The sequence below is a fragment of the Sminthopsis crassicaudata genome, chromosome 1, assembly GCF_048593235.1.
Source record: "Sminthopsis crassicaudata isolate SCR6 chromosome 1, ASM4859323v1, whole genome shotgun sequence".
Lineage (NCBI taxonomy): Eukaryota > Metazoa > Chordata > Mammalia > Dasyuromorphia > Dasyuridae > Sminthopsis > Sminthopsis crassicaudata.
This window is the reverse complement of record NC_133617.1, coordinates 299462748-299475022: the sequence shown is the minus strand read 5'-3', so window position 1 is coordinate 299475022 and position 12275 is coordinate 299462748. Positions and strand designations below refer to the sequence as shown.

The 12275-nt window shown below is 33.7% G+C and overlaps 1 protein-coding gene across 2 annotated transcripts in view; it reads left to right on the top strand.

Moving 5' to 3' along the window:
• The window catches only part of SERPINB2 (serpin family B member 2), a 28951-nt gene extending 17635 nt beyond the window's left edge, over positions 1-11316 (top strand). For both annotated transcript variants that reach the window (XM_074279011.1, XM_074279010.1), the window contains 5 exons: positions 3673-3801; positions 4687-4804; positions 7945-8087; positions 9893-10057; positions 10353-11316. In XM_074279011.1, the coding sequence (XP_074135112.1) occupies positions 3673-3801; positions 4687-4804; positions 7945-8087; positions 9893-10057; positions 10353-10757 (960 nt within the window). In that variant the 3' untranslated portion in view covers positions 10758-11316. The remainder of the gene's footprint in view (positions 1-3672; positions 3802-4686; positions 4805-7944; positions 8088-9892; positions 10058-10352) is intronic.
• Positions 11317-12275: the final 959 nt, after the last annotated feature.

Sequence of the window (12275 nt, the reverse complement as noted above, 5' to 3'; positions counted from 1 at the left end):
TCTGCCACTTATTACTTAGCTGTGTAATTTGGGACTGTAAAACAGAGATTACAAAATTATACTCCCTGCCTATGTGAAGTTGTCTTGTGAATCAAATGTGACCATGTAAGCAACAAACCATAAGGGTGAGAGGAACTGTGACTTAGTGCATAGAGAGCAGCCAGAGTGATGTGGGTTCAAGTTCTGCCTCTGACACATTCTGGCTGAATGACCTTGGGCAAGACAGTTAATTTCTCAAGAGTTCTAGGCAATTGGTGCTGGCAGTTAGGTGTTGCAGTAGAGAAGGACCTAAGTTCAATCAGATACTACTAAACATATGACCCTGGGCAAATCACTCAAACCCAGTGACCTTAAAAAAGGGGTTTTTTGAAAGACTTTTAGGCAACATACTAAAAAATGATAAAGTTAGAAAAGATACCACCCTACATCAGTAATGGGGTTCTTTTTATGTAGGAGCTCAGTACACTGATAAAAACTCCAACTACAATCACTATGTTAAAGCTTAATTTATATGGTCCAAGAGAATTCTGATTCAGATCGGGAGCACTGGCTCCTGTCATTTGGGCTTCCCTAACTTGTCCAAGATACAGAGTAACTTTAAAGCAGCTGCAGTTTCTATAATTAATATCTGCATAAAAAATCCAGAAGAACAGGAGTCTTATTACTCTAATGTTTTTATGTCACATACTCCTCAAAATATTGTTTGGGATAAAGAAGGCATTTAATATATGTTCAATACAATTATAGATAAACAAGCAGAACTTTGGCCCCATTGCCTTAAGGGTTATGTATTTTTGTGGCATGCAAAAATTAACAGACATTACTCTGTAATACAAGGTTCAAATTATGAAATAAAATCATTGTATACTTGCTGAATTAGAACTAAAATGCTTGATTTTGTTTGAAACAGGAATGATCAAGGAAGATTTTTAGTCTTGTATCCAATGGAATTTTCACGAAACTCTGTAATGCATGTATAACTAAAGTTAACCCATTCTTTGGAAAGAAAAGAAAAAAAGACTATTCCTTTTTCACTGAATGTGATTTGTCTTATAATAATAAAAAGTTAGAGCTGGGACCCTTTCAAAATAAATAATACAAATGAGGATCATTCAATGCTTATTTTACAGATGAAAAACCAGAAGGTTGGATCCCATTGCTAGCTTGTGGTACAATCTGAGTTAAAATCCATGAATGTCTCCTACTTTTTCTAAATTTTTCTACTATGTTGACTATGGTCTTAAGATCACAGACTCTAAAACCTGAAACTTTAAAACACATATAATCTCATTTTAGAGTTGAATATACTAAGGGACAAAAAGCAAAATGGTTTTTACAGGGTCACATGGGCAACAAGAGGTGTACCTAGGTGCTAATAGCCAGACCCAGTCCTAATCCAATACTCTTTCCAATTTAATATTCTTCTGCCTCCAATCAAATAAATTGGTTTACTAGAAGGAAAATACCTCCACCATTAACAACTAAACTACAAAAAATTACAAAAAGCCATTTGGCAGAGTAGAGGGTTAGGATTTATAATATACTCTGATTGTTACATCTCTGTGGGCTCCAGAGTGTTTTGTGACTCAGGGACTGGTAAAAGAGCCATGTTCAGGGCCTTATACAAGTCTAGGGAATAAAGGTGCCTTGAACCTGGGAGAGAGGAAAGGGACCCTCATAGCACAAAATATCATTGTTTTGAGAGTCTTAGAGATCTGCCAATATCTTCCCCCTCATTTTACAGATCAGGAATAAATATTTTTCCCAATGTTAGAAGGAGGATTTGAATCCAGCTCCTTTGGCTCACAGATAACATTCCATCAGGCAATTAGCATTTATTAAATACTTATTTATGTGCCAGGCATTGTGGATACAAAGAAAGGCAAAAGATATTCCATGCATTACTGCTATAAGAAATGATATGCAGGAGAATTTCAGGAAAAACAACTGGGAGACTTATATGAATGGATGCAAAGTGAAGTGAGAACATTGTACACAGTAATACTGTACCACAATGAATTGCGAATGACTTAGCTATTCTTAGTAAGACAATGATTTGAGACAATTCCAAGGACTCATGATGAAAAATGCTATCCACTTTTAGAAAAAGAACTGATGGAATCTGGACAGAGATCAAAACATTCTTTTTCACTCTCTATTTTTTCCATTTTTTTTAACCTTTAGGTCTGTCTTCTTTTACAACATGACTAATATACTTATTATATTTTGCATGATTGAACATGTATAACATGTCAAGTTGCTTGCTATCTCAGGAAGGAAGGGGTGAAAGAGGGAGAGAGAAAATCTGAAACTCGAAATCTTGTGAAGAAATTAATATTCAAAACTATCTTTACTTGTAACTTGGAAAAAAATGAAATATTATTTTTAAAAAACATTTTCCTGCTTTTGCAGACATCACAATCTAATGGGTGAGATAATTTGCAAACAATTATATGCAAACAAGCTATATACAAGATAAACTGGAAATTATACACATAAGAAATACAGTAGAAAAGAGATATTGGGAAAAATTTCAAGAAGAATGTAGAGTAAGTGTAGAGCCTAGTTTTCTGACAAAGGTAGCATTTCTAATTCATTCTTATGTTTTCTATATATCAGTATTTCGGCTGGCTAAGAAATGTTTATATTCTCCAATGCTTAGTCTTAGCTAGGCAGATTAAGCACAAGAATAAGGCGGAGGGTTTGCTCCTATAAGCATTTTGATGAATATGACCATCTTTAGCAGCCCTTCTCAAGAATCCTTACCCATCATCACTTTCCTGAGAACCCTGAAATTTGCAATTTACTATCTGTACAGAATTAAGCAAGTCACTTCTCCTTTCCAGATTCTAGCTTCCTCATCTTCAAAATAAGGTGGTTGAGCTAGAAGACCTCAAAAGGAGGCAGTAGATAAAACACCAATTCTGGAGTCAAAGGAGCTGGATTCAAATCCTTCCTCTACCACTGGACAAACAACCTCCTTGGACCTAAATGTCCTCACTTAACAAATAAGAAGATGAAATAAATGGCATCTATGGTCCCTTCCAGCTCTAGATTTCTTCCAGCCTCAAATGTTGGGATTCAAAAACAGAAATATTCACATTCTCAAATTATCTGGGTTTTTTCACAGATTTGGTAAAAAGGATTCCCACTTCCCATAGATTGTGATTGAGGTATCAATTCTCTTTATTCTCAGAAATCCCAAGCTGAGAACTCTAACTTATAAGTAGCTTTTTAACAAGCCTATAAGATCATATCAGAAGTGGCAAGAACTTGTTTAAACTATTTAGCAATTCAATAGAGTATAGCTTTAGGGTATTTAGAAGTTCTCCAGGGATATAAAATAATTTATGTGGTTTTGAAAGAGACTTAATTTTTATTTTTATGGGTGTTGTCTTATTCCATCTGATTCAATGTTTGTCCTGTATTATATAGTAAGGGCCCAAACTATAACTTCAGTAAGAATATTTTTAAACTTTACTCCACTCTATCACATTCTTGCCAAAATATATTAAGGAAAGATATTTATGAAAATTTTTTTGTTAATGTAAAACTTTTCTTTTCAATTCAAAAAAGTCATGTATATTAAAAAGAACTTCTTTTCCTTTTCTCCTCCTCCTCCTCCTCTTCCTTTTCCTCCTTTTCTTCTTTCTTCCTTTTTTATTTTTAAAGATACAAGCTGAAAACAATATCAACTCCTCCTTCAAGGCTCTCAGTGATTCTATCAACCAAACTTCAGATGATTATCTTCTTGAAAGTGCCAATAAGCTCTTTGGAGAGAAGTCCTCAAGATTCAAGGAAGTAAGTGAAATCCAACAGAGAAAGATTCCTAGTTCCCTGAGAATAAAAAAGGAAGGGTAGGAAGGAGACATATGATGAGTTGTGTTTTAGTTTAGTTTCTTAGCTTATATGGTAGGTGGATTGAATTCCACAAGGTTCTCTAAGGATATCTTCTCTTCCTGCCTCACTTCCCCAATCCCGGTCTCCTTGGCAATGACAGCTGGTAATTGGACACTTGTGCCCAAATTGCCCCTCTTCTTTTGATTATAGTCATTACATATTAATAGTAAAAGAGCCAGGACAAGGGCATTGTTCTCCCTTAGCTCTAGCTATCTTCTCACCCATCATACATACAAAGCCTCCTGTCCCCTTTATATGCTGAGTGTGCAAAGCAGTCAATCAAGAGAAACAGTTAGAACATGGAGAGAGAGAGCTGAGCCTGGAGTCAGGAAGAAATGAATTCAAATAACTACCAGCTGTATGACTCTGCACAAGTCATTTAACCCCTTCTTTGCCTTAGTTTCTCAATTATAAAATGGAGATAATAATAGCAACTACCTTCCAAGTTTGTTGTGACAGTCAAATTAGAAATATATATAAAACTGCTTAGCACAGTATCTGGAATATAGTAGGAGCTATATAAATATTAATTCTGTTGTTCCAACCAAAAACAGTGGGTGAGGAATCGATGGGAAGAGGGCAAGAGGAAGGAGATATTTAGATCTCTAGGAAAAAGACATCACTTACTACTGGGTCCTTGCCATCCTTATTTCCATCCAATTTTAGCAGACATATGTGATAATCCTCATAGCTCATAATCTTGAAAACAGATCCAGGATTTGCAGTTATATCTCTGGTCTAACCAGGTAAAACTTATATGACCCTTGATGTGTTCTTGCTTTTAAGGAATACCTGAGGCGTTGCAAGGAATATTACTATGCTGAACCACAATCTGTTAACTTCAGAGAAGATGCAAATGAAGCTAGAAAGGAGATCAACTCCTGGGTTGAAACTCAGACAAAAGGTAAGAAAATTCTCATACTTATGTCCTTCCAGTGAAAAAAATTATAACATTGATATTTTTATACATCCTTGATTTTGGCACTCACCCCTTTGACATTTAATTTAATTCAATAGATTTCTTCCAGGAAAATGTAAATTTCTATAAAACAAAGGGAGTTTGTTTTTTGCATCTACTCAAGCTTGGTGCCCTGCTCTTAAAGGGGGTTTAATAAAAGAAGGAAATAAAGAAGAAAACAAGAATTTATTAAGCATTTACTGATAAGCCAGGCACTGTGCTAAATACTACTATGCCACTTTTACAATTGAAAAATCTTTATGTATAATTTAGATCTTGTTGAATTTAGGAAGTTAACTTCTTGCAAACAAGGATTATTTTGTTCTTTGTCGTTTGTTTTCCTCCCTTCTAGCAGTAAAAGTCTAATGAATTGGTTGAGTTAAAAAAAAAGACAAATTCAATATTTACTTTTTTTTTAGTGAATGTGACAGTATACATTTTTAATTCAAAGTTATAATCTTCAAACATTTTCATTTCACGATTCATTTACACTTTTAAATTATTGAGGATCCCCTCAATAATATATGACATATTATGAGATGAGTTATATCTATCAATATCATTAGAAATGAAAACTGATACATTTAAAGTATTCAATTATTAGTTCATTTAAAATAAAGCTGTATTATGTCAACATAAATAACATGTTATTTTTTAAAATCTATTTTCCAAAACAAAAAAATAATGAGTGAGAAAAGTGGAGTTTTGCATATTTTTGAAAATCTCTTTAATGTTTGTCTTAAAAGAAACATGTTGTTGTTGAGTTGTGTCCAACTCTTTGTGACCCCATTTGGGGTTTTATTGGTAAAGATACTGGAATGGTATGCAATTTCCTTCTCTAGATCATTTGATAGATAAAGAAACTGAAGCAAACAGAATTAAGTGATGTGCCCAGGGTTACACAGATAGTGTTTAAGATCACATTTGCACTCTAGTCTTCCTTTAGGCTCATCCCTCTATCTACTGTACCATCTAGCTACAAAAGAGACACAGTTGCATTCTAAAATTTACTTCTATATTTAAACTGCTATAATGTGTTGTTTTAGTTGAAGCTTATGAAGCAATTGTGGCAGATACAGATATGCATGGAGGAGCATTTTGATATAAAAATAACATTTTAATTTTATTATGAAAATAATAGGTGGAATGCTTAGGTGGAATTAAAGCGGGTTGTGGTCCCTTTAAGAAACTGTATTTCCTATTGATCTGTGATTCCTTTCAGATTCCCAGCCCCTCCTGGCTGAGGCATATCCTCCCCAGACAAGTAGTTTTTCTTGGATGCCAGAGGCTTTGATTCACAAATCCTAGTCAAAAGCATCCCTTTGAATTCCAATAAGAGATCTGGGCTTGCCCCAGCCCCCACTGGATCTGAGCTAACTTGAGCTGCCCAGCCCCCACTGGTTCTGATCTGCTCGGGCTTCCCAACCCCCACTAAGATACCCAATGTAATGAGCTTCCATCAATGAAAGTCTTTGCAGATGGACCTTGGCATCCCTCTGTACTGCCAGGACCTTCTGTCCACTGAGAATGGCATTCTCAATGCAAAATTCCATTTTCCATAGATCTGCTACTATAGAAGTCAGTCTCTGGTTAAACTGATTTCTGTCTAACAATAAACTTTCATTTTGCAACTAATATTCGGGAATGAGTGAATTATTTCACTCCTAAAAACTGTGGCCGATTTAATGGGGATTCTTAATAACTCATAGCCACTAACTTCTAGACCACCAGGAATCAAGACCACTTAAACCTCATCAGAATGAAATGAACACCTATGTGCTTTTGGAATTTGTAAAAGATTGGGGATATTTACCTTAAAGAAGGGAATATTAAAAGGTGACAAACTTTTTCATACAGATGAGGAGGAGGAGAAAGATAATTACAACAATGACTTTCCAATTTCACTTAGAATAGAACAAGGGAAAATAGCTTATACCATATTTTGAGTGATTTAGATAAAATATGAGGAAGGAAAATTACAGAAATAAACAGAATAAATATTTTTAATTTCTACCCTTATTAGGTATTTAGATCCCTGATTAGGTGCGAGCATTAATTAGTCATCTAATCACTATACTGATGAGTCATATTTTATTCATTATATTACAATCCCATAATTCCACGGCCATAATCAAGGATTTTATTAGTTTATGCTTAATATCTTATCTCTGACATTGGTGCTAAGAGATAAGTTTTGTGAGATAAGAGCTGTTCTCTTGAAGGAATTCTCATGTCATCCTCTCTAGGAACCCTGTTCTAACCACAAAAATCTGGGTACAAAACTTTCATTGTAGTTAAAGTTTTCTCTCCAAACTGGATAGAGAAATAAAACCTTATATTTTTTCATTTTATCTAAAAAAACAAACAAACAAACAAAACCCCCCATATCCTAAAGAACATTTTTGGCTTCAGGGACTGGTAGAAGAGGAATCTCAGAAGCTTTGCAATATTTAAACACTCTCTTTGAATTTGATGGAAATATTTAAGAGAATGCAACTAGTTTATCTTCCATCTAAATATTGCATAAATTTAGTATCTACTAATTACCTAGAGAGACAAGATTAGATGGCTAGAAATAAACAATAATCCCTGTGCTACAAAAGCAAACCTTTTGATTTCCTTGAGAAGCCAATGAATAAATTATATTCAAACTAGGACATCATTGCATACAAAACTGTTGCCTATAATTGTCCAGATATAACACCAGTCCATAAAAATTTAAGAACAATTTGTCATGCCCAATACTCAGAATTTGCAAATTACGTGGAGTAAAACTTTCAAAACTTTAGCAGAAGAAAACAAAACCATATAGAAAGAAGATGCAGCACATTTCATCCTCCTAATCCTTTAGGACTGTCTTTTTCTTTTAATCTAAATAAAATCAGTATCAATACATGTATTCTTATTTTATTACAAAAGATAGTCATTTTAATTACTTTCATGATAAGACATTAAATACAAAATAATAATGGCAAAAGAGTGATTAGTCCTAGAATTGTTTTTTATCTGAACTCTAGAAAGAAAGATAAATAGAATAAAATCATGATGATTATAATAATTCATTAAACATATATCCTTCTCTACAGGCAAAATACCAGAACTGTTACCTGAGGGATCTGTGACTGATGAGACCAGATTGGTCCTGGTAAATGCTATTTATTTCAAAGGAAAATGGAAAACTCCATTCCAGAATAAAGCAAAGAGACCACAGCCTTTCCGAGTGACCTTGGTATGGGAAAATATGATAAGATTTCACATAACATTATTATAATTTACATAAATATTGGAAAATGAACCAAGGCAAAGAGAGAACAACCTAGTTGTATATTCTTGCCTTCTCTGTTAATTGTCTTTAATTTTACTCATGTCTTTACATCCCTGAAATGGATCCCCTCAATCTCCTTCCTTCAAGGACAGTTAGGTGCCATATCTTCCATGAAGCTATTCATGATCCTTCCAACTGGAAATAATCTCTCCTTGAGAATTTTGCTTGATTTCTCTTTTACACTTTTCACAGAGGTTGAAAATAGAAGTGGCCTTTGATATCACCTAGTTCATTCTACAAATTTGACAACTGATAAATGTCTCATCATTCCTATTCAAAAGACTATAACTGCTTTGAAGGCAGGGTGTTATCTATTAAAAACAAAAGAAAACAAAACAAAATGTTGTGCTTTAGTGCTCATTATATAGTACTTTTTATATGAGATTTAATTATGTATATTGAATTGATTTTAATTTCAATATTCCAAGTGTTACACAGTGTTAGGTCTACCGCCTCATACTAAGTAATGGTAATGAATAAAATGTTTTATTTGTTCTATGAAAAGCATAAATTTGTTCCTTCTAAAACCTGAGAATCTTGATACAATTTCCCCATTTACCATCTCTTACTACCTCTAGTGAGATCATAGTTCTCTTGACATGTGCAATAATGTGCTTCCTTTACATGTCAGTTCAATTTCACATTCCTTTTTATCCATTTTTTTAAATGGCCACATTTTGATCTGATACAATAGACACTTCTCAAAAAACACTCAGAAAAATTCCCTTATAAAGAACTCACTTCATCATTATGATTAATAGTACATGTCACTTTTCATTTTTCTAATTCTCTGTTAACAGAAAAGCAAGATATGCCCTTTGACCTTAATCATTTGTCACTTGTCACTGTTGACTGGAGTTTTGTTGTATCAATATGTCATCTACATTTACATAGTATAGTCTTTGTTCATATGTTTTTGTTTACATTTTATAACTTCTTCAGAGCTTCTAGTAAAATAATATTTTATTATAAATATATGGCAAAATTCATTTGATCATTCCACAATTTTTTCTCAGCTTTTTGTCATTTCAATTAATAGTTCTATGGATATTGCGATATTCCCATGAGTCTTTTCTTATCACCATTAGCCTCCCTCAAGATGTAAACCCAGTTTTGAAATTATTACGTTAAATTATATGAACAACTAAATAACTTTTGTTACATAATTATAACTTCCCCCCAGAATGGATAGATTAATTCATAGATTCACTAGAAATGAATTAGAATTCTCATAGCCTCTCCAACATTGAATTTTACTATTTTTTGCCAATTTGATGTTTTACTATATATTTAAAAGGAATAGCAAGTTGCATATAATAGATTTTCAGTTTCATGTGCAATCATCTTTTTATGAAAATGCTTCTTTTATTATATACATTTAAAATTTAAACAAATCAATTAAAAGATATTAAGGGAAACACTAAGGGAAACAGAAATTAAATAAGTTACACAGAGTCACAGAAGTAGTAAGTGCCTGAGATCAGATTTGAATTTTTATTGTTCTGACTCCAGCACTCTGTGAACTATGAACTATGACATCTCATCACTTGTCTATGGAAGAACATCCCTTAACTCCATAAGGTTACATCAGGTCCCTAAATATTCTGGACATCAGTCAGAGGCAGATAATGAAAAAATGTTTAATGTTATTGAGTGTTTCATTTATATGCCAGTTATCAAAAGTTATTTTTCTTTCTGTTGTGCATCAGACTGAGCGTAAACCTGTACAGATCATGTACCTACAAGCTAAGTTGCCCATTGGCTATATCAAAGAACTGAAGGCTCAGATTCTGGAACTCCCATATGCTGGTGATGTCAGCATGTTTATCTTGCTTCCTGATGAAATTGCCGACTCTTCCACTGGGTTGGAATTGGTAAGGAAATTAAGATTTTTAGCATTAGTTACTAATGATCAAGTATTTTTTATGAGATGATCACATCTATTTTTAGAAAATGTGTGCATAGAGATGTATAAATTATGCTACATGAAAAAAAATGAAACTTTTATCTAAAACATTGAACAAATTGCCTTGAAAAATGTTGCAAATTTCATTTTCCTGCAAATATTTCGGCTAAAATCATTTCAAGTGTAAAAGGAATACATTTTTAACACTGGAACTAAATGGTTTAAAACATTGATATGCTTTGTGTTTATTTTTATTCCTGCAGCTAGAAAGAGAAATGACCTATGAAAAAATTAATCAGTGGATCAAAAATGCCACAATGGAGAGTGAAGATGTTCATGTGTTCCTTCCCAAGTTCAAGTTGGAAAAGAATTATGAACTCAAGTCCATCCTGCAGAGCATGGGAATGAAAGATGCTTTTAATATAAGCCAAGCCAATTTTTCAGGAATGTCAGAGAGAAATGATCTCTTTCTATCTGAAGTGTTCCATCAAGCTGCAGTAGAAGTCAATGAAGAGGGCACGGAGGCAGCTGCTGGCACTGGGGGTGTCATGTCAGGGCGAACTGGCCATATTGGACTGCAATTTGTGGCAGATCATCCGTTTATTTTCTTTATGAGGCATAACAAAACCAATACTATCCTTTTCTTTGGCAGATTCTGCTCCCCCTAAAATAGAAGCGTTCTGTTTTTGCATGGGATCTCATACTATGAGCAGTAAATCTCAAAACTCTTATCTAGCAGTGCAAAAAAGTCCAGAGGCTTTTTCCATCATGTAACCATTTCTTTGAGCAAGTTTGATAATTAGAAATAGTTAACTGCTCTAATAGAGCAGTCACTTTAATAGAAATGGAAAGGATGATTTGTACACAAAATGGGATGAACATTGATTTGACTGTTCATCATTAGTTTACTTTAGAACATAATTTTTGTTGTGTTATTTATTAATTTATAATATGGTATTTTATAAATATTAATAACCATTTAATCTGTTTATAAAACTAATGAAGCCATAATCTGTCAATAGAAAAACTGGCCTTCTAATAATGTATTCAGTCATTGCTTTATGCAATAGTGGTTGTAAAATATTCCCCCTCCATCAACTTCATGGGAAAGTTAGTATAACAAGAATGTAAAAAAAACTTATGAAGGAAAATTAAACCATATGCATTTATGTCATAGAGATGTAATTGAAATGATAAAGCAAAAATAAATAAACAATGTCATTAAAATTGTTTGCTATATGTTCATTAAACCCACAGGCTTTAAGAATGTAACTTTTTTTCCAAGTCGGGAGACAACAAGTATTTATTAAATCCTTACTACAGTTCAGGTCCAGGCAGCCAATGGCTAAGCAGATAGAGCTGGGTCTGGTGCCAGGAAGATCCAAGTTCAAATCCAGCTTCAAACACTTCCTAGTTGTATAAACCTGGACAAACCACTTAACTTTAGATTGCCTGACAAAATGGATCTACTGGCTTTATTGGAGAAGGAAATGGCCAATCATCCCAGTAACTTAACCAAGAAAACTCCAAATGGGGTAATGAAGGGTCAGATAATATTGAACAACAATAATAAAATATGCCAAGCACTGTGCTAAGTAATTTTTATAAATATCACTCTTTGTGATTTTCGCAGTAATTTTTTGAAAGGTGATATTTTTATCTCCATTTTAGAGTTAAGAAAATTGAGGCAAATAAATTAAGTGACTTGCCCTGAGTCATACAGCTACTAAGTACAAGTTCTCATTTGAACTCAGGTCTCTTTGTCTCCAGGCCCAATGTTCTAACCATTGCAAAACTACTTGCTTAAGGAAGACAACATGCAAAAATCTATTTATATATGATTTATATATATAGCATAAATATACCATAAATGGTCTCAGAGATGTGACATAGGAAATTGAGAAAGACTGGGGAAGGACTCTTCCAGAAGGTGGGGATTTAATCTGAGTCTTGAAGTCACCCAAAGTTAGAAAGTTGAGTTAAGGAGGGTGATCATTAAGACATAGAGTGTCATATATGAGGGATAGTGTCCTTGACAAGGATAGGGAAGCTGAGAAGAGAATGGCACTTGGGAACAAATTGAGTTTGGGGTACCTAGTGCAGATGTCCAATGGGTTGCTGATAATATAAGAAAATATTGGAGAATTTTCTGAATAGTATTGATAATTGTATCTATATAAGTTTAG